At 33.0% G+C, this 24182-nt stretch overlaps 2 protein-coding genes across 2 annotated transcripts in view; both read left to right on the top strand.

Moving 5' to 3' along the window:
* LOTGIDRAFT_234472 (hypothetical protein) overlaps positions 1-7564 on the top strand; it is a gene marked incomplete at its 5' end in the record, with an annotated part of 21799 nt that extends 14235 nt beyond the window's left edge. The window contains 13 exons of the mRNA XM_009062403.1: positions 60-141; positions 302-423; positions 777-916; positions 1137-1284; positions 1454-1657; positions 1790-1993; positions 2099-2845; positions 3109-3321; positions 3352-3396; positions 3560-3655; positions 4369-4697; positions 6508-6709; positions 7091-7564. Coding sequence (XP_009060651.1) covers positions 60-141; positions 302-423; positions 777-916; positions 1137-1284; positions 1454-1657; positions 1790-1993; positions 2099-2845; positions 3109-3321; positions 3352-3396; positions 3560-3655; positions 4369-4697; positions 6508-6709; positions 7091-7368 — 2810 coding nt within the window. The 3' untranslated portion in view covers positions 7369-7564. The remainder of the gene's footprint in view (positions 1-59; positions 142-301; positions 424-776; positions 917-1136; positions 1285-1453; positions 1658-1789; positions 1994-2098; positions 2846-3108; positions 3322-3351; positions 3397-3559; positions 3656-4368; positions 4698-6507; positions 6710-7090) is intronic.
* A 3038-nt stretch (positions 7565-10602) lies between these two features.
* Positions 10603-24182, top strand: part of LOTGIDRAFT_234471 (hypothetical protein) — a gene marked incomplete at both ends in the record, with an annotated part of 38574 nt that continues 24994 nt past the window's right edge. Inside the window, 11 exons of the mRNA XM_009062402.1 lie at positions 10603-10774; positions 16279-16449; positions 17310-17450; positions 17853-17963; positions 18308-18553; positions 18683-18815; positions 19172-19376; positions 19770-19910; positions 21262-21613; positions 21993-22296; positions 22611-22731. Of these exons, the coding sequence (XP_009060650.1) occupies positions 10603-10774; positions 16279-16449; positions 17310-17450; positions 17853-17963; positions 18308-18553; positions 18683-18815; positions 19172-19376; positions 19770-19910; positions 21262-21613; positions 21993-22296; positions 22611-22731 (2097 nt within the window). The remainder of the gene's footprint in view (positions 10775-16278; positions 16450-17309; positions 17451-17852; positions 17964-18307; positions 18554-18682; positions 18816-19171; positions 19377-19769; positions 19911-21261; positions 21614-21992; positions 22297-22610; positions 22732-24182) is intronic.

Here is a 24182-nt window from a genome sequence, read left to right as displayed (position 1 = left end):
CAGCGATATAAAACTAATTCAAGTTATAGATGTAACTAATCTACAATCAACTGATACAGTTCAAACTAATTATACACCAACTAATATGTTTCTATCTGCTAAATGGAGACTTTTAACCAATACAACATCCCAACCTATCAGGTAAAGTATTTTTAATTGTAATAATAACCAATGTAAAGTTTCGATTTATATTACTGTTGTGGGTGATGTGGCTATACCGAACTTGATTTCAATCAAGTCATGAATATTTGGCATAGATGTCAGACTGTTTCTAAAGCATACAGCAATATGTTTTTTTCAGGTATGAAGTAAGTCTAGGTCTATCTGTAAAAAGCCAGCCCAGTGGTGTGTTTGATTCAGCAACAGAACGATATTGGTTTGATGTTGGTCAAGATATGAGTACCATTATTACACTACCCAAAGGTTTGTAGAAACCATTTGCTGCATAATATTCAATAATATGGAATAATACTTAAATGGACACCGTTTTGTAATCTACACATAATCTAGATTACATAATACTGGATAATGTAATGCCTGAAACGTATCGTTTGATTTGGGCCATTTTTGTACAAGTTTTGGTAGGTTGTGCTAAGTTTCCTCGTGGTTTATGCGTGTCAGAACTCAACCTCACGTAATGCTTCGGCCTGCAAAGCGTCAATCATCAGGACACATCGTAACCGGGAATATAGTGTAAACGTATCATAATAATATATAACATATGATTATTTCAAGTACAACTATTCATGTTAATTGAGACTACATATTTGTTTCAGATAATACCCTACATGATAACCTGGTCTATTCAGTATTTGTAAGAGCGTGGTATGATGATAAAAGATATTATGTTTATAAATCACCTGGTATCACTGTTGTCTCTAAACCACCAACTCTGACTTATATTAGAGGAGCAACTGTGAGTACCTACACAAATGAAAACACGATGTTACTTAGAAGCTCGGTTTGTCCGGAGACCTCACACAGCTATAAATAATGTTTATTTGATATGCATGGAAATTATTTAAAATTCTGAAATACTTATCAATTTTATGTAGATTTTCTGTATTGTTCGATACACCTTTATACAGAATTGACGTGTTACTCTGAAGACCCTAGCATAATATATTTTACCACAGGTTAAAGAATTAGAACAGACAACTAGTAATAAAGATATTGACTACCAAATAAACAACAATACAATAATAGTTGGTTGGAAAGATAAATTTAATGGTGGAATTCATGGTGTAGATTATTACCAGGTTTATATCAGTACACATCCACAAGGTATACAACTTTTTTCTTTTATACAAAGCGTTCCTTGTATTGCTAAAATGGTTTGATTTTATATTTATCCTTTCAAACGTCTAACAATATCAGAAGAAAAGATAACAGATAGAATTGAAAGAAGACATCTTCTATAGACACGAGTCAACAAGGTTGTATATTATTTCAGGTCACAATATCCATAGGAGTGACTCACAATTATCGCCACAGCAGAAATCATTCAGTATATCTGGATTAAAGTTACAAGAAAATAAGGTATATTACAGCACAGTTTTAGCCTTTAACAAAGCTGGGTTTTGTAGCTGGAGCACCAGTGATGGCATCATAATTGATTCTACACCACCTTCAACTGGTATCATACATGATGGATTAGGTAAGTATAAATATTGTACCACCTATAAATGGAGTCAATCGCGAGTATCGTTTAATTTGGGTATTGCCTGAAAGTCGTATGTAGCCTAACTTCTTTTATTGATTTTATTGCATTTTCATCGGTTTGTTCCAGACCATCACGACTCTGAATACCAGTCATCTGAAAGCTGGCTTGCTGCCTCGTGGTATGGTTTCCCTGATATAGGATCAGGTATTGTGAATTATATCTGGTGTGTTGGTAGACAGAATGACTCCACTACTTGTGATATATTACCATGGACTAATGTTGGTTTGAAAATAAAAACCACTGATATATCACCTATGGAATTGCATTCAGGTAAATGAAAATAAAAATTTCATTTTAGCACATACAAAGACGGCAAGTAGTTTTGGTAAAACAGATACATTATGTTGTTGTCAAAATGTAATTTGTATGTTACAGGAGATAAGATCTATAATAAAGTGTATGCTGTAGACGGTAGTGGTTTACAATCACAAGTTGCTGTCTCTAATGGGATTATTATTGATACTTCACCACCTGAAGCAAGTTACCTGGAATTTATTGGAGAAAATCTCATCCTTAATCCCTCATTTGAATCAACATCTGATGACACAACAACTTCTTGTAATTCTAACATCCCAGAACATTGGTCTACAGATTCACAATCTTGTGTTAAAACTCGATCATCTCAACATTCAACAGCTCATGATGGTGAAGTTTATATCACAATAACAGATCAGATTCAACAAACCATTCAAAATCTAGATACAGATTGTTCTTATCAGCTTACTGTACATGTTGGTTATCCACATGACATCTTACTATCGAATCATATGGTAGAAGGTTTTATTAGATTAGGACATGAAATAAACAGTTTTAAACTGAATCCAGATCTCTGTCAGGGTGAATGTTCTCAACATGTCGATGTGATTCATTGGTATAAATTCACCTATATTTATCAACCAATAAATACACGAGAGAAATTAGTAATTGGTACAACAAGAAATACTATGATATTGGCTATAGATGATCTAGAACTCAGAAAAATAAATCATATATCATTGAAAGATACCAACAATAATCATATAGTATATCACCCGACTTTTACACCTCACTGGTCTTCCGTACATTTTAACTGGTATATTAAAGATAGGGAAAGTTATATTGTTGAGTATCAGTGGGCTCTAGGTAGGTCATTACTTTATGCACATTTTTATTACTTCATTGATCAAGCTCCCTTCTAGTATACCACAGACATGAAATGCAATGAATAGAGTTTTACGACCCACTCTTCTGCACCTAATTAGCTAACGAAGCCGGCGGCGCGATGCAGAGTTTAATGTCTCATATCGCCGAGAGGTGTTCAGAAGACTCATTAACATCAAGAAGTAGTATCAATGTTTATGTAAAATAATTGAACAACAAATACTTTATATTTAATCTATATTCAGGTACAGTGAAAGGTGGAACTCAGATCAGAGAATTTACAACCACTGGTGATAGAAACCACGTGACCATTTCTAATCTACGTTTGGTTCACAACACTCGGCTATATTTCACTGTTCAAGCCCGAAATGGTGCTGGTCTGATATCTGTATCACATAGCGACTTTATATTAGTAGACACTACCCCTCCTGTTGTTATATTTATATATGACGGTACAGGTACGTGACGTTATACTGATTATATTATAGTAAACACTACACCTTCTGTTGTTATTTATATACATGACGGTACAGGTACGTGTACGTGACGTTACTGATTATATTATAGTGGACACCACACCTCCTGTTGTGATTGATATACATGACGGTATAACTACGTGACGTTATATAATGATTAAATTATAGTACACACCTCGTCTCCTTCTGTAACCCAAGAGTAAAGATCATTGCCTTGCAGGTGGAGATGTAGATTACCAGACTCGTAATGTTATTGATGTTAATTGGAAAATAGAAGATCCAGAATCTGATATTGACTATTGTATATGGGCTATAGGTAAGCATAGCATCTCGAGTATAAACTGCTTGATGATTCTATGGGCGAGTGCAACCTCCTGATGAACTACTAAAAATGAAATGAAATGAATGGAGTTTTACGTCCTACTTTTCTGCACCATGTGGGCTAATGAAGACGGGCAACCCCATGCAGGGTGCAATGAGGGAAATTTTGCCAGGGCAGTGACATTAGCCTGTTCTTTTTCAACTTTCAAACAGTCGGTTTATTGTCCCATCTGAACGACAATACGCTTTTACATGTCAGCCCTTGTTACCTGCATCACTGAGTTCAAGAACAACCTCACAAAACCAAAGCAAAAAAAAGCTGTGAAAGCACTATCACCTTCCTGTTCCCAGATAACAACATCAGGGCAGTGCTGCAAATAATTTATGTTGTCTTTCCAATGAACTGTCTGCAATTTACAATAATAAGGTAAAACAAGTAACCTCACCTCTTACGAAACATGCATATTGAACACCTGCAAAACTAAATATAGAAATGATGAAATATATCAAAGACACAAAATGTTTTGACAACGGGAAGAACAAAGAATATTAAGCAGCAATATCTTTACCGTATATAACCTAATATAAAAGACACTATTTTTGATTTTATATTTAGATTGAGTTAATTTTTGATAGCTTTTTATTACTAAAACTAATGATGAACATTAACATCCCTTACATAATAATTTCAAATTTGAATCTGTTTAGGTTCTGTGCGAGGAGGAAATGATATACAGAAGTTTACAAGAATACAGAAAGACGAGAATAAAGCTAGTAGAGAATATACTGAGAGAGAACCTATAAAAGTTTATTCTACTATTAGATGTTATAATAAAGTTGGTCTACAAGTAACAGTAACAACTGATGGTGTTCAACTCATTGATTCTAGTGAACTTATTATTAGTAGTGGGCAGATAACTCTTTTACCACAGGCAACAACCCAATATCAAATATCACAATATTGTCTTTCACTACAACACTCACTTGGTATTCAGTGGCAGTTTGATTCTAACAACTATCAGTCTACATCAGTTATGGTAAGTTCAAATAAGTCAGAGCAGGATATCCCCATCTGGCATCATACTATCTTCTGATGATTATAAACCAGAGAAATTGATAGATGTTTATTTTATTGGTTTACTGTGGTTGGATTATGTGCTGATGATTATAAACTAGAGAAAGAGATAAATGTTAATTATATTGATTTACTGTGGTTGGTGGTTGGACATTCCACTGATGATTATAAACTAGAGAAACAGATTGATGATTATTGTATTGTTTTATAGGTTGGATTATCTACTGATGATTATAAACTAGAGAAAGAGATAGATGATTATTGTATTGTTTTATAAGTTGGACTATCCACTGATGATTATAAACTAGAGAAAGAGATAGATGTTTATTGTATTGTTTTATAGGTTGGACTATCTACTGATGATTATAAACTAGAGAAACAGATTGATGATTATTGTATTGTTTTATAGGTCGGACTATCTACTGATGATTATAAACTAGAGAAAGAGATAGATGTTTATTGTATTGTTTTATAGGTTGGACTATCTACTGATGATTATAAACTAGAGAAAGAGATAGATGTTTATTGTTTTATAGGTTGGACTATCTACTGATGATTATAAATTAGAGAAACAGATTGATGATTATTGTATTGTTTTATAGGTCGGACTATCTACTGATGATTATAAACTAGAGAAAGAGATAGATGTTTATTGTATTGTTTTATAGGTTGGACTATCTACTGATGATTATAAACTAGAGAAAGAGATAGATGTTTATTGTTTGATAGGTTGGACTATCTACTATCCACTGATGATTATAAACTAGAGAAAGATATAGATGTTTATTGTATTATTTTATAGGTCGGACTATCTACTGATGATTATCAACTAGAGAAAGATATAGATGTTTATTGTATTATTTTATAGGTCGGACTATCTACTGATGATTATAAACTAGAGAAAGATATAGATGTTTATTGTTTTATAGGTTGGACTATCTATTGATGATTATAAACTAGAGAAAGAGATAGATGTTTATTGTTTTATAGGTCGGACTATCTTCTGATGATTATAAATTAGAGAAAGAGATAGATGATTATTGTATTGTTTTATAAGTTGGACTATCCACTGATGATTATAAACTAGAGAAAGATATAGATGTTTATTGTATTATTTTATAGGTCGGACTATCTACTGATGATTATAAACTAGAGAAAGATATAGATGTTTATTGTATTATTTTATAGGTCGGACTATCTACTGATGATTATAAACTAGAGAAAGATATAGATGTTTATTGTTTTATGGGTTGGACTATCTTCTGATGATTATAAATTAGAGAAAGAGATAGATGATTATTGTATTGTTTTATAAGTTGGACTATCCACTGATGATTATAAACTAGAGAAAGATATAGATGTTTATTATATTATTTTATAGGTTGGACTATCTACTGATGATTATCAACTAGAGAAAGATATAGATGTTTATTGTATTGTGTTATAGGTCGGACTATCTACTGATGATTATAAACTAGAGAAAGATATAGATGTTTATTGTATTATTTTATAGGTCGGACTATCTACTGATGATTATAAACTAGAGAAAGATATAGATGTTTATTGTTTTATAGGTTGGACTATCTACTGATGATTATCAACTAGAGAAAGAGATAGATGTTTATTGTATTGTTTTATAGGTTGGACTATCTACTGATGATTATAAACTAGAGAAAGATATAGATGTTTATTGTATTATTTTATAGGTCGGACTATCTACTGATGATTATAAACTAGAGAAAGATACAGATGTTTATTGTATTATTTTATAGGTCGGACTATCTACTGATGATTATCAACTAGAGAAAGAGATAGATGAAACTGGTATTAACTATGATGGTGTTAAATTACAAGGATTAAAAAGGAAACCAGAGACAAATTATATGGTGAATATTTCTGGTATTTTACTGGGCAGATTGAATAATTATATAAATCAGACTTTCTCTACTGGTTATCAACCACCCAGTGTTAAAGGTGAGAATATTTAGTATTAGGAATCATTGTACATGGTGATATTTCTGACTTTCTGGGCTGCGAGGGAAGGGGGTGGCTGACCCTTCTGCCTCCCCTTTGACTTCGCCACTGCTCTGATATCTCTGACACTTTACATTATTATTTATTTTTTCTGTTTTGTTTTTTTATTGATTTCGAACTTTTGGAAGAAATATAGTTACAAACTTATAAAACTTGTTCTCTTGCTTGTCTGATTTTTCGTTTGTTTTTTCTTTGTCTTTTTGTTGAATGTGTTTTTTTGTCTCCTGATGTCTCGTTGACTTTTCGATTTTGTGTGGCCTTATGCATATATTTTCATTCAAAAAAGGAAAGTTTAAGCTAGAGAATATATTTTTATTACAGAAGATGGAGATATCAAAATAGCCAAGACATTAGATGGTTTAACATTAATGATATCCTGGACAAATATATTTGAATCATACTGGAAAGATTTAACCTATGAAGTTAGTCTTGGTACCAAACAAGGTGGTGGAGATGTTATACAGTGGCAAGAAACAAAAGATGACAGACTCCGTTTGACATTACCTAAATATTGGAAATATAAATATTTATATCTATCTCTTACTGCAGTAGATCCTTGTGGTTTATATACTAATACTCAGAAAATTGTGGTATTGTAAATTTATTCGATCAAAGTATATGTACTGAAGCCTCTTGAAATCTGTTATATATTTCAATCGTATTGACGTTTTAATTTTGTAAATTACTGTATCGTTCAGTTAGTGTACAATCGTATTTTAAATATCATAATGAAATATATTATATCTTTAATAAATCACTTACATTGTATTTGTTTACTATAAACGTTAACTACTGTAAAAACATGTCTTTCCTTATCTGCCAATTTGCTTTAACCTGGCGGGAAATTACAATCACACCTTTTTTCTTAGCCATCATATTATATCTTTATTCAGTCTTACGTTGTGTTCGTCTATAATGTTTTTTCATACTGCCGTACTTCCTTTCTCAAAATAGGTAAGATTATAAAAGACAACATGAGACAATAATCAATAAAAAGAAGATCTTGTTATTATTGTGAGTTTATTGCAAAAATCGTTTGAAAATTTGTTGGCTTTACACATCATCGGTCATAACAACATTTAATTCAAACTTCAAACCAGTAAAAGGTAAAATCGCAGATTGGTTATAATAGCTAACTAATTTTCATGCAAATGCAAACTGTCACTAACTAGGGTCTTGAAGTAACAAAGTTTCTGTCGTGTAATCAAAAAGGTGAGGTAATAATATCCCGCCAAAATTAAAACAAATTGGAAGACAAGGCATAACATGTTTTAAACACAGGGATTGGTAGGTGCGATACATTTAAAATATACCAAACAGGATATCGGAATGGTAACAATAGAAGCTATAAGTGTACTATTACAAAGACTATAAAACCTCTTTACAATACTTTTAAAATCCTTTCATGTGCCATGAATATTGAATTAAATTTAACTGAAGGCCAAATTTCGATCTTCCTAAAGCTCTTTTCAGTGACGTAACCAGGGAATAAAGGTAAAGGTATATAATACGGTGAATAATATTTATAGTAATACATCACGATTTTATAACTAGTATTTTTCCGGGTACGCTTGAGAGCATATGTAACTACACAGTCAGTTCGCTTTCTTTGCGCAAACGTTCAAGTCTAATTTGGAGGCATAGTAGCTCGGCACCCTTACTCAGGGGCACGAGACTCAGCCTCAACATAGGTACGTGGCCAAACCTCTTCGTATTGATCTTCCCGGTTTAAGCGTACCCAGACTTTCACACGGCCAGGATTAGAAACATTTGTTCGGAGTAACTAAGCATGTAACAATTCCAAAGCTTTAACCGACTGTGCGACAGAACCATTCAAGTATATATCGCTGAGCATGTCGTTTCATGCATTAAAAAACACAATCGCGTGAAGTGTCGTGAATTCCTATTATAGTTCGTTTGGTACATGCATGATAGATCCCTAGCCGGAATAAGCCCCTTTCAATTTGGGTGACATTTTATTCAATAAGGCTTGAGCATTGTGTCTATGAATAGAATATGTTCATGTGGGTGTGTACACTTCATTTAAGAAATTCATGATCACTTTGTCATTAGACATTAACAGGTACACAGGGATATCTGATTCTTGATTATTCATGGAATACAATGAAGGGTTCTTCTGTGTTAGAATTTGGACTGCTGGTAGGAAGTTTGTTGATTCCATCGGTTTTAAGGTAATATATTTTTTTTAATTACATAAGCTACAAAACCTTAACATAACAAGTCCTTATTACTTGTTTTTTAAATGGAAAAACAAAAGAAATTTCAGTCCGGTATGAAACAGACTACTGTCCACTTGTTCAACGAAAAAAATGGAGAAAGCAAAGAGAGACGGATCTTCTAATTGGACAGAGTAAGACAAGGAGTATTTCTAGAGATAGTAAAGATCCTTGAATTAGAGGATAAGAGTTATGGAAATGCGAATAAAGAAAATGAATGGCCTACAGAATAGTTACAGATTAAATTTGCAGGAGTTAATTGTTTGAAAGAAATAAAGCGCAAAATGTTGCTCGCTTTAACAGAGAAGCCCCAAAGGAACTATCAGATAATACATTGTTCATCAAAGATTTAATTCCTGGAGAGTTTACTCAAAGTTACGCTTTGATTCAGAAGGGGGTGACAATACCAACATTGACATACCGTTATAGGAAGCTGAAGAGTCATCAAATGATGACCATATCAATGATGATTGTGAAGATAATGATGCTGTTGATGTGATACCCAAACCATCCTCCATTAGCCCCTATTTAAAGCACTCCAGCAACTCAAACAAAAAACATGTAAAAGGTAGGTCAAATTGAAAACAAATCATTCAGTCGTAAATAATATTTGATTACTGATGTCTTTAAATTGATATTCTATGTCATAAAATTATTATTAACGCCTATTTCAATTGATTTATGGTTGACGGACAGTCTTGAATAAGACAGAAAAAAAGAAGAGGGTTTTACCTTTTCTGGATAGGATAAAGTTAGGTATTGCATGTATCATTACATTTGCAAAGTCAGCATTATACATTCTATATAATTTTATATTTTTAGACGTTTGTTATCTCCACTGAATATTCCTGGAAAAAAAACGGCGAACAAACCTGTTATTTTCCGTTCTAGCCGATTAACGGGACATACAAAAGACTATATTTATTCATGGAAAAACTAAAAGTCGTTCCGTACAACTGCCGGGTTGTTTTGTACCATATTCTGGGACGTCACGTATGATATCAATACATTACACTCCTCCCTTTAAGCCCTTAAACTCAAATAGAGTATTGCTGCTTGCAATTACCCATATGAAAATATACTCTTAATCAAAATTAAGTCTGAACCATTTAGACTCCTTTAATATGAATAATAATTATGCACCAAACTGTTATCTTTAATAAAATAATTAGAAAAATATAAAATTGATAACAAGTCTGCTGACTTTGCACATAAAACAATAAGGCAAACATCTATCTGAAAATTGGAAAGTAAAAAATGGATGCTTTGAGTTTAAGTTTTGAATTGATGAAATATATACATATATATATATTATCTGTGAACATAGAGCAGCAATTATAGATGAAAACATAGTATGTCATCACACTCATCATATGTCATTAGACAATCTTTGCTCTAATGAAGTATTGGGCTTATTAGCTTTCAAACTATTTTTCAACGTTTGCACAGAGCGTTCAGCCAAACTGAGTAAATGATTTGCATTCTTCTGAAGCAAATTGTGGACAATTATCACTTAATATTTGTTCATTTGTATAATCACAACTACAGGCCATTTTGAAAGTACATCGACAACTACTAAAAACATTCTAGATTAGAATGGTAACGCGAAATCTATATGGATTCGTTGCCAAGGCGTTGTCGGCCATATCTATGAATGAAGTGGTGCTCCTGGTATCATTTATATGTTGTGCTGTTCGTTTATACCCGACATCGTACTTATTTGCTTGGCAAAATGCATATCTTTGTAATCGAGCAGCAGTCCTCACAGGTATGCTCTTTTCTGGATGAAATATTGACAGTGATGGTTACTAGGGTTACCATAAAGGTAAATATGGAACTCCTTTACACACCGGACAATGCCAAGAGATTCTTAATGTATCTGTGAATAGTATCTTTCAGCCTTTGATAACGATCTTTTAGCGAAAGCTATTAGTCTTTCACTGCCACCAGGAGAGGTATGTGACATGACAGCTCCAATGACATATGGTGATGCGTCACATGCTAGCTTGACTGGTTTGTCTGAATCGTAGTGTACCAATCTTTGTTTGGATAATATAAGTTACATGTTTTTTCCTGGAATGCATCTTCACAAGCTCTAGACCATTTCAATTCTGTAGATTTCTCCAACAATTGATTAATAGGATGAATAATCACTGCTAGATTTGGTAACAATTTATGATAGTATTTTACCAACCCAACATAAGATTTAACTTATATATCTATACTTTTGATATATCTTTTGGTCGTGGCGCATTGTTGATGGCTTCTACATGTGAAGGAGATTTATGCAGTCCATCTTTATCAATCACATGACCATAGTATTCAATCTGATCTCTGGAGAATTTGCATTTGGCCTTATCTGTTCTAGTTTTCATACTTTTTATTTTTTTTTATTTTTTTTTTTAAGTTTTATTGACCCAGACAGAAAAATGACAGTATCAAGAATGTGTGCCCTGACTTCCTGCCTTACAATAAGTACAAACAAACAAAATTAATATTAATCACACACCATTCTCTCAGGAGCATCCTCCTATCACTTAATAGGCCTCCAAGGCTACCATGGCCGGTTGTTTTCGGAGAGGGGGGAGGGGGGGATAGTCGGAGATTATTGTTTTATTGAATTTATTGTTTTTCGAACAAATCGGCTACCACAAGCCACCTTTCCTTGAATTGATCAATAAAATTTTTTTCAGTATAGATATGTTTCTCAATATTGTAGTAGTTTTGAATGACTATTTTGATATTACTTAATAATAGTTTTTTACCATCTTTGTGAGTCTGAAAAATGTAGTTTTTAACCAATGTATATATCATATTAATAGCGTCATACTTAGGTCCTGATATACCAAAGAGAATATCTTAACAGTTAATGCTCAATTCAATATTTATTGAATCATAAATCTATTTTTGAATTTCTTTCCGTGGTGAAAAGACCTTCTGACAACTAAAAAATAAGTGTTGTATGTTTTGTTGTTCACTATGATCTCTGCAGAAGCTGCAATATGGAGCATCTCTGAAGCCCATTTTGTGTAAAAGTTCATTTGTAGCTATAATTCTATGCAATATTTTATACCGCAGTCATCTTATATTTGTATCTACTGTGCATTTAAAATAAATATTATACAAATTGTTGAAATCGTTGTAAGTTTTATTTAATTCCAAGCACCATTTTGCTTGGAAAGACTGGCAACCAACATTGTGATTGTTGAGTACCTAAGACTGGGAAAGATTCTATCAGAGTTTTTTTTAATTCCATAAAAATGAGTCACCTGAGGTATAAAATTGTATTTATCAGAAAAGTTTTTATAATTTATAAAATTACCGTTATCCACAAGCAGATTACAGACATTGTGGACTCCGTGGTCAAACCATTTTTTATAAAATAAATGGTCTCCATTAATTGTGATGAGTTGTGCCAAATGGGGAGACTTGTAACATGTTCTGTTGTATTAAATATTTTTATAAAATTCGAATATTCGTATAGTGCCTCTTTCCAAAATGGATTTTTTAAGTTATTAGAAGGTTTTAACGCAAATTTGTCACCGAATACAAATATATTTCGGAGTTGTTGCTCAGTTGTATAGAGGGTGTGTCCATTCCGATTCTGACAAATTTATTCTTCTAATCCAAGTGAGCTTTAAGGAAGAAATAAATGATTTCACATGCAACATTCCACATCCCCCAAAAGCACTTTTTTGGATTAGTGTGTGTCTTGCTATTCTATCGGTGTTCCCCCATATGTAATTGAAAAGTAATGTTTCAAATTGTTTAATATAACATGCATCCGGAGTTGGAAGAGTGCTGAAAAGGTGGATTAATTTAGGTATGATTGAGCTTTTAATGACACAAATTTTACCCAATACGGTTAATTGACGTCTTTTCCATGTAAAATTTTTTATTTCTATGATTTTGTTATCAAAATTCAATTCAGTCATTCCTGATAGATTTGTGCTAAACATTATACCGAGTATACTAAATCGGTTTTCATACTGCTGTACATGTTGGAAGACTTTTCTAGGTTCTCCAGATGTTCTTGGTCATTTCGACCAGATATAATCATATCATCAAGTAGGCATTGAATCATTGATATTCCTTACAATACTTTTTCTACTAACCTTTGCCAAATAGCTGAGGCCCTTACGTGTGTTGATGGTGAGTAGCGATTTCGAATCTTCCTCCATCTCCATGTGCAGATTAGCATTACGTAGATCTATTTTAGAGTAATGAATTCCACTAGAGAGGTTTGCAAAGATGTCTTCTAGTGGATACTGATCAACCTTTAACTGAGGGTTGACAGTTACTTTAAAGTCTCCATGCGGACTGCTCCTGACCTCTTGTCAAGCGAAACAATTGGTGTTGTCCATTCACTGCTTTCAACTGGCGAAAGTATTCCAGCAGATTCTTCAACTCTTCCTCAGGGAATCTAAACTGCGTTTGGTATTTGATGTCGCTATAAGAGCTCGATCCTCCTGTTTTTGGTCAAGGTTTTTTAGATTAACGTCTAAATGTTCCAATCTCGTCCAAATAGTGCAGGACCTTCACCTTAAATGATTCTTAGATTTAAGCAAAAGTATATATACTAAAATCTTAAGATGTGTCCTTCTGGACGTTTTATTTTAATTATGTGTCCTAACATCAAAAATATCACAACATGACTATATGCACACTCTGGCCTTTCAGTTATTGAAGAACAATGATTACAAGAGACCACACTATTACATTAGTCTTTATCCTGAAGGAGCTCAAAGAAAGAAAAGGCTCTGTCAACCTTAAAGGACCCTATGCCTGATAGTAAAGAAAACCTTTTTTTGTTAAGAGATTTGGTAGCCCCTGATTGACCTTCAGATAAAACAGTAGCTCAAATGAATGAAACACGTCATCTATAACCTAAGCCTTTAGTCATACCAGAAAGATTTAGATTTTTCAAAAAGGACCAGTTCATCTGAATATATATCTTACCTTATTTAATGACTCATATTTTCAATCCAATAACAGAGCAGAAAAATGCTATAATCGAAGTCATATCAAGATGTTTTGGCATCTGGAAAAGAAGATTCCCATTCTTGCGAATTGGCATTACCACAAAACTGGAAATTTATATGATAATCATCATCGCTGTTGCAGTTTTGCAGACTTTAGGTCAAATTTGAAAATGATACTGATGATCATGGTCTAATTGACAACGACGATATCAAAACGGTTTAGAAATAAGACCTAGTTTACAACCCATAGGGCCGTTTAGTAGAAACGCATTTTTCTCCATTGGCTTTATACGGATTTACCCATGTCAAAGCTGTATATTACCTTTCCTGACAAGCTATCTTTAGCAGAGACACAGAAATGATCTTAAGGAAAAGGACATAATTTATGTTTTATTCAAGATTCGCATTTTGTATTAATATGCATTTCAGTTGTTTTTTTTTATGTTTTTAATAAATATGAGAAAAAAGGTTCTTATTATTTTTGAAAATACTCAGCCACCATTGTTCATTCTTATGTGATAAATGATCAACAGTACAATAAAATATAGGCAAAAGACAGGTGCAGCTACAAAACAGGAAATGCCCGATCGGTGAGCCCACATAGTTAGTAACATAATAAATATTTATCACACTAGTGGAATGAAGAACATTGTCTCCTGACGTGCTCATTATACACCAACATAGAAGAACTTGCATCAGAAATGCCCACAATATATACCCAATTTTAATTTATCAATTAACAACCAAAACATGCTGTGATATTGTAGAATATAGAAAATGTAATACCGTTCAAATCACTAGGCCTATTTATATTTGTTATGTTGAGTCTTTAATAATATTTTTAAATCACGGCATTAATATGGTACTAATTATTGTCCTGTGATAACAATGATTTTATTATAGACGTCATGTCCCTCATAATTCTTAACAGAATGGCAGTTGAAAAGTGAAGTATTTTAATTGTATATATTTATTGTGTATAACTGGTGATAATATATTTACTTACTTACACCAATTCTAGATATTGTTGTCAAATGAGTGATTTCTTCAAATAAAGGAAGGTTATCACAATGCTGGTCAAAAGTTTTAATACATTCACGGTTTGTGTTTTATCTGTAATACCTCTTTATATCGTAAACATTATTTCTATTTTCCAGTGACTATTGTCCAGCACAGAGGCAGAGACAAGAAACATACACAACACGATTGTTGGAAGCTTTTTAATTGGTTTAAATGCACCAAAACACGGTATAGTACAATTGTTTTACTGTATTTGGTGAATATCATACGACTTTATCTATTGAAGTCGATTAATCAGATAATTGCCCTTTACTCGGTCAGATCTTTACCCCCCTGCTTGACAAAATGAGACCACAACATTCATGTGCAGTAACATACCACAATTACCAGCTTATGGAGTACACATTTCACAACTCATCTAGGCTATTTATGAGGACTTACTAGCTAGATGTCGAGTATTATCAATAAGATAAATTGTAAATGTAAATTTAGAATGGATGTGCCACTGCTCGATCTGAATTTTTCTGTCATAAACTGAATAGTTTTAAGAAAGTCCCCTTCTTTTACAAAAAATATCTGATAAAGGAATAAAACAGTATATATTTCTTTCACAAATTCAACGAACGATAAGCACGCAACGCATATACGAATTTGCTTATTGCTTCAAAATCGAAAACCCAGGCCAATAAGGCAAGAAATGAACCCTTGGTTGTTGCTCAATTTGAAAAAATTCATTTCCGTTCTCGGTAATTAGAGGCAAATGTGGATCGACCTCGCAGATTACCCGAAAAGATTATCGAAAAGAAAGACCGAATAGGGAAATAGCACATACGTTTAAGAAATCATCTTGAAAATGCAGACAATTGAACTAAAGGTTGTATAATTAATACTGTACATTGTATTTCAATTTCTTGTGTAGGACGGTATATTATACTAAACAAGTATGTTGTCATGGTTGGACCGGTACAGATTGTGAGAAGGGTAACAATACTTATATTAAAATTGTTTCGTGTGATTTGTAATAGGAAAGTGGGTTGAGAAAGACCCGAACTATTCAGATCAATGTTGGTTTATGACTTATAGGTGTTAAAGTGTCCTGATGAACAATTCACATTTTACGAATCTGTAGTGACGAAATTTCATACACAAGTTTCATTTTGTTCTGACGACAAAATATAATGAATTTTCAGCGTCCTGTAAAAGTAAAACTAAAATGACAATGCCATTCAAGATTTGACGTGAGTATTATTTATTATTGTCTACATTTCAGCAATTTGTAGAGGAAGGTCTGATTCAAGAGCCTGTAATGAAAATTTTCCCAACTCCCACATTGTTCTGCCTGATAAAACCACAGTAAAGAATAGTGTGGGAAAATGTATTCGACCTAATGTATGTGAATGTAAACAGGAAGGGTTTTATTCAGCTGGTTCATTTTGTAATAGTAAGTAATAATTATTTGTTCTATATCTGCTTAATGAACCCGAATTTGTTAAACTCAAATGTAAAATCTACAAAAGTATAATAAATCTTCAACCATAAATGTGATAAGTATTGCCTATGAATGGTGATAACCACAAAACAACCACATTTGAAAAACACACAAATTAACGATCTGAACCGCAAAATGAAACCCAAAATCCAAAATGACAGTTTGTCAATACACAGTTAGCAGCTAAAGAACGTTTCGTTATGAAATGTAATTAATGCAGAAATCTTAATCAACTTCAACTCATTTATTTATTATCCAAGTATTTCAAAATTGAAACATAAAAAATATAAAGGATATGATATTTCAACTAAACCTTCAAATCACATTTAAAGGTTTAGAAATAGCTTTAATGTGATTTGAAAACTTTGTTGAAATATTATAGCCATTTTAATAATTCGATTAGTTCGAGTCAAAATGGCTGTGAACTACGTTCGTGTGTGTTTTTTCTATGTAAGAACCATACGCAGTTTCGTTTGATTACAAAACTTCGCTCAACGAAAAGTAGTTTCGTATAGGATTGCTCCCTTCTTTAATTCCTGGTCGCCTGACAAAATATTAAAAGTCTATCTAAAGCTGCAAATAGACGAGGTACGGTGTCCGGTGCGGGATACAATTAATACAAAGAAAACAAGATCACGCCGAACTCGTGCGAAACTACGTTACTGTAAATAAATGAAATTGTTTTGTTCAGCCATCAATTATTATGATATGGAATATTGTACAATTAAAACTGCTAATTTATTTCACTCTGTTCTGCTGTCAATAACTATGATCTTGAAAATTGTACAACTGAAACTATTAATATATTTCAGTCTGTTCACCCATTAATAATTGTGATCTAGAATATTGTACAACTAAAACTAACCAGAGATGTCGGAGATGTGAAGGATTGGTAGCAGATATTTCGTGGCAGCGAGCTTATATTATATCGACGGATAAACGATTGTGTAAAAGTAAGTTGTCCGGTAATTTGTTTGTATAAACTTTCAAAGCGTTGAAAATATGACATCGAATAATTCAAGTTTTTTGTTTATTCTGGCGCATTTCATACAGTCTAATTATCGAAATTTCAGTCGTTCCTCCGGAAAGCATGCAGAATGTTTTCACATAGTAGTGATACCAAGCAAGCAAGTAATTTTTACAGTCTAAATTGACATTTAACCTATCTGCTTTTGAAAACGGCATGTTAAGTCTCATTTTGGTTTTGCAATGTCAGTGTCAAGATTCCTTCATTTTATTTTAATCTTGAGATTTAAGATAAAAATTAAGATTTATGATGCAATTCTTGTACAATTGACAACCCCATTCACGGAAATTTAATACAATGTTAGGGATTGATCTTATCTTACTTATAGAGGCCTGTTCATGGAGACCAGACAGTAGATGTTATCCTGGTACATGTCCAAATGAGCTGTTTTCAAATTGTGATTGTTCTGTTGGGTTTACTGGAACCCATTGTAATAGAAGTGAGTGTATTAAACAAGATATGTAAAAAACTATGGCCTAAGCTAAGCTAATCACAAATAGTATTCACAGCTCACCGACGAAATTTGAGCCTTCAAAGCCATGTGTGTCCAGAGTTATCCGCGTTTACAATTCAAAATAACGACTCGCCATTTCTTAAGACTTCTATAGAAATAGACAGAGAAATTCCTTGTTTGAGGTATTATTGAAGGAATTATGCGATTTCTGTACATTTCTAGTACCTCTGAAGATTATTTACATATTATATTCAAGACCCAAGCAAATGGCGAATCTGCCCTTTTAAATGTAAATAATGTAATATTGGGGATATTTATTTTCGTTTTAGTTACTGCTATCCCTGATATTCTTTACAATCAAGTAACGCTAACTGCTGATAATGGTGAAACTGTTGATGCTCCTGGTGATTTTGGAGCTGGTTCTCCACAACCAATAACATGGACTAATATGATGAAATCAGCAAATCTATATTACTCTTTTAAATCAAACTACTATAAACCAAACTTTACCCGCTCAGAATTTGTCGTGGAATATAAAGTTGGTATCATTGATGGAAGGATTCTTTTCACGAAGTGTAGGTTTTAGTTTCAGATTTTATGTATATACTTATTTCTATTCGCCATGGGATTATGCAGTGGGCTTGAAAGGAAAGAGATCCATCATAGTCTTATGCGAACATTAATCAGTTAATTTTATATTGTAGATGGCCGAAATGGAGTCAAAAAACAGACCAACAGTTGTCCTAACATCAGTAAAGATAATCCTAATCAAGGTATATTGGATTGTACTAAAACCATAAAACCTACATTCTCGATTTCCTTCCAACATCTAGAACAGTAAGTGATCACTTACCTTGTATGAATAAAACAAGAAATTCAGTTTATCAACATCTCGTCCAAAGAAATAATTTTAAAGATTTTCAGACATTTTCTTGCCTGTGTTTCTTATGTTCTGCAGCTATGATGTAGCCAAGGACAAAAATACTCACTTATTTACTCAAATACTCAAAAATTTGACAACAACAAAAAACTGTCTGACATTAAGTAATTTATGTAAACTAATGTTCATAATCGCTCGCGTAAATCATATCCTCAGCACGCCAACAGTGCTAGTATCCCACACCGTAACCATTAAATACTGACTTATAATATTAGCAAAAAATTTAAACGTGGCTTTCTAAACATTTTTTCAGACTGTCTTTCAAAATAACAACAACTATTGGAGGATTTGTGAAGATAAAAAATTTAGAAAGGAATGTCTACAACACCTACTACTACACACCAAACTCACTCTCACGTGATTTTGAGATTAAATTTGACAATGTACCACCATACCATTGTCAACCTGTCAACAATTGCCAAAAAAACATGTTAACTGATATTGACATAACTAAGAAGGTGAACAGAGAAACCAAAAATAATTACATATTTGAACCCACGAGAAATGGTGGTGGTGCGGTTAGGGGAGAGTTGACAGAAGTAGTAACTGTGTTGAATCACGTGCGACACCATGATAATAACGCTGTGCTCAATTGTTGATATGTTTAAAATTATTTACACACAATATTGTTATTCAAGTTATTACACCGTAATAGCGGAGGTGTAGACGTTTATTTATCTCTGAGGAATGATGCGGATAGCCATTTAGTTTTTGTTGTTGTATCTACATCAATGAAGAAAAAATCTCAAATCCTAGTCAGCAGGTTGACTGTAGTTCAAATGTAGCTTACACACTGATCAGAATCCAAAAATAGAAATTCAGTAAAATAGATTGATATTTATTTTTTATAGGTAGATAATACGGTTTATTGGGACGGTTGGATTGACGATGATGCTGGTATAGCTAAATATGAATTAGAAATATTCAGCATGAAGTCGGTAGGAAATGAAATAATGACAGACGAAAGGGTATTCGACACAAAAACTACATTGGTAGGTATTGATGATGAATAATTTTATCCTCCATAACCTTATCCTTAATATGACAACCACGACCTCTGGAATAGTATAATGTCAAGAACACAAGTTATATGGATTTTCTACTTCTAGTTTTATTACATACTACGTTTCGAAACACATACATGTAACGTTATCAAGTAAAATGATTGACAACCAATCTCGATAATGATGTTTAATATAATCTTTGTAAGACATGGTTGTTAATCATTTTACTTGATAACGTTACCTGTTTGTGTTTCGAAACATAGTAGTATATCCATATAACTTGTGTTCTTAATTTTTACCTTCCTGCTTAAATATGTCTTACAAAGATTATAGTAAAATGTATATTAGATTGTGAATGAATGAACAATAGTCTGAGCAGAGTTTTTTTTATGTTGTTCCATTAATGAATTGGAAAAGCAACCTCAAAATATCACTGTTAGTTGATGAAAATATAAACATGAGTATATATTATGTGTTCAAAATTTGTTTCTACAGAGGACAATTTTCAGACAAAATTTAGTACTTTTTTGGTTGAATTTTCTAGGAGAGGAATGTGTTTCTTTTCAATGTGAACTTACTAAAAATTATACTTTTATACGCCCACATGAATATGTGGTCGTATATTGTCGTCGCCCCCGTCCGTCAACATTTCTTGTGAGCACTATAGAGACTACAGTTTTCATCTGATGTTAATAAAACTTGGTGTGATGCTTTAGATTGATAAGATCTCGGTCAAGTTCAAATTTGATATAGTTTCGATGAACGGTTTTTGAGATATTGCCCTTGACTTTGTTAAAACGCGTCGAAATTTGTTAAAAATAGTTCGTGAGCAGGATTGAAGCTACAGTTTTCAACCGATTCTGATGAAACTTGGTGTGATCATTGGAATTGATAAGATCTCGGACAAGTTCTAACTTGACGCATTTTAGATGAAATGATTTTGACATGATTTCTGACAGCTGTCAGTGGGCGTATGTTACCTTGCCTCGCAAGCTATCTTTATTAACGCTAGGATATTCTAAGACTCACAATTCAAATTCTCTTGAAAAGTATAGAAACAAATCAAAAAGCTTTTTACTTTTCTCAGACAATACATTCTTTGCTTGGATATTTACATTCTTCTTCGACCTCAATGTGATATTATTATATAGAATCCTACTCATTCTCTTAACTCTATATATATTTTTTGTATTTTTTGTAGTTCCGTGAACTTGGTTCAACCAGTCACTATGGTAGTTCAGCCTCCGAATTTGGAAATATTATATCTATATATATATTTAATTAGTAGTAAAGTTATTCGATTTTTATATCTATAAATGTATTTTATTTTTATTAACAGAAGAGTCAACAATTTAATTTAACAATACCAGGTGTATATTCTGTTATACTTGCTGCAGTAGATAAAGCTGGTAATATTAGACTTGCAAGACGATGTTTGATATATGATGATAACAATCAGGTATCCACTGTTCCTAATACTAGTTTTAAACCCACGTCAGCATCACCTTCTACTAACTACCTCTGGCAACAAAATCATGGTCCTGTTACTATTGACTGGGAAAATAGATATATTAATACTAAACACCATAATGGTAAATATCTAGCTGGAATCCAGGATTATCATGGTCTAGATCCAAAATATGATGATCATTATGGAAAAAGAACAACCCAACCCATCGATAATGTTCAAGGTAACAATAACATATATTTTACTTTCTTAACTCAAACAACTTTTTATATTCATGAACAAGAAGCTTACTATTTAGACGGAAATTTATAGTACCCTATAGAAAGTACTATTGATATAGCTAATCAGTACAAAAGGTTATTTCGAAAGATACACACATTGTGTAAACCATAATGAAGTATCAATTTTAGAAGTTCTGGTGCATATCTCGGAACCGGAACATAAGAGATATCTTCCTGTTTACATTTATTCCGCCCTAACCAACCGCACTATCTTACCACTTCACTTATATTCATTCGCACACAATCAAATTGTTATCCATAAAGCATTTCCACATAAACTATATTTATCATAAGCATTTCCACATATTTATCTATCTTAAGATATAGTACGTTATGAAACATATTATGGGATAGATGACAAAGGAGGATCTACTATTCAACCAACAGATACTTATTTTACTACTACTGGTAACCTGAAACAATCTATAACAATTTCTCCTACATTACGAGATGGCGACACTGTAAAATTTTATATAAGAGCTTATGATATAGTAGATTTCTACCTGGAAGAATCCACCACAGTTTATTTTGATATGTCGCCACCTGTTATAAAAGATCTATGGTTAACTAAAGGAGATGATTTAAATATAGCTGTCCATGGGTTTCAAGATTTAGATAAACTTGTGTAAGTGACAAAATATCTAAATCAAAAAATATATTACAATAGCAGAAAAATCAAATGTATGTGTTCCTCGAAAACCCTTTTGATATGTAAGTACCTGAACCTGTCCTTGATACCTAAAAGCAGTGAATTCGACCGTTAATAAAATGAATCTTACGATAAGACACATCCAACTGAAAGGTAGAGTAGTTATGCTAAGGTTCATTTGTTCTGAGCAAAGAAATATTTTACATAAAGAAAGTTTATTTCTAATCTACCACCACAAAGAGATGCACTCGCATTAGTTATTATTGTTATAATCTTTTGCCTGTCAACAGAATTGAATGGATAGCTTATGATCTTCACAGTGGATTAGAAACAGTGGAGTGGAAACTTTATGATAATTTTACTGGTGATGTTATATTACATGGTTCACAACATATACCAGTACAAGCACAGGTTGGTAATTCAAAATAGGTCACCTAAGATTTACTATTAACTTTATAAATAGATTACCAGTATATAAGTAGGTCACTTAGTCATTTGACCTAAGGTAGATTTTTTATCATTATGTATCAAGCTTTCACCACCCAGTATCTGTTTTTAAATTGCCCTAATAAGTACAGAGAGAGAGAGGGGTCTCCTTTACAATTCTGGTCAATAGTCTTATCTTTTTAATGCTGCAGGCACACGAACGGTTTTGGTCTGCGATTTTTGTTGCAGATTAATGTTCTGTACAGAGTTTCACCGACCGGCTGTAAGGACAAAAATCTCAATTAGTTGTTTTCCCTAAGTCGATATTAACGCGATGATCATACAATTGGAGTGAAAATGAATTTGATTGGACTTGTCTCATCTAGGGTCAAACGAAGAAAACTATCGCCGACTAGTAAATAAATAATAGCGATGGCCATCGTAATACGCCCACAATTGTAATGGCAGCCAAGTCGTCCGGGAGGTTTCGAGAGTAATATTTTCATACTGCAAGAACTTTATTCAGAGCCATTTTTTCTTTTCTTCTTTTTTTTCTACGCCAACATGAAATGGGGGTGTATATTGGCGTCACCCAATGTCGGTCCGCCCGTCGGACCGTCCACAATTGCTCTCAACCGCTCTTGAAGACACAGTCCTTGACTGATTTTGACTGAACTTCGTATGATTGTTAGTAATCAACCAAGAACGAACCCTACTGAAAATCAGAAAAACATTAAGTATGAATAATTGTCCTTGTTCTTGAAATGCTCGCAAACACTCTAGATGGTGCAAATTTTGACGGATTTGGATGAAACTTGGTGTGAATGTTTGCTATCACCGAAGGATAAAACCCTATTGAAAATAAAAAAAAATCGAAAAATAATTAGTATGAGTTATTGCCCTTGTTATTGAAAACGAGTTCACACCGAGTTTCACACTACATTTGGCCAAAATTCATCACGAAACCAGCTCTCTATCGTGTCCCACAACAAATGTGAATAGACAGACACACGGGGGGTGACGACTATATACGCCCACACATTAAAGAGGCACCTTCACTATCCGTTCGACCAATCATACCTTTGTTTCAGAAACGGACATTTTAGCTTACATAATCAGTAATAGTGTTCACAGCTCATCGTCGAAATTTAAGCCTTCAAATCCATGTTTATCCATAATTGTTGAGACTATGCCATATAGAAAACACATGTAAAGAAATAGACAGTGAAATTTCTAGCTTGAGGTATATTTTAAGGGATTATTCGATTTCCGTGCGTTTTAGTACTATTAAAGCACAATCAATCCCTGAAAATGCCGACTGTTAATGCGACATTAAATCAGAGACAAATTTCAAACCAGTTTTATGGTCAAAATCTTGTCGGAAACGCGATAACCCTGCCATGTACGCGCACGCACATTTTAATCATGCTCGCGTT

Source organism: Lottia gigantea, assembly GCF_000327385.1.
Source record: "Lottia gigantea unplaced genomic scaffold LOTGIsca_51, whole genome shotgun sequence".
Classification (NCBI taxonomy): domain Eukaryota; kingdom Metazoa; phylum Mollusca; class Gastropoda; family Lottiidae; genus Lottia; species Lottia gigantea.
Note: the sequence above shows the minus strand (reverse complement) of the source record. Positions and strands in the feature narration are given on the sequence as shown.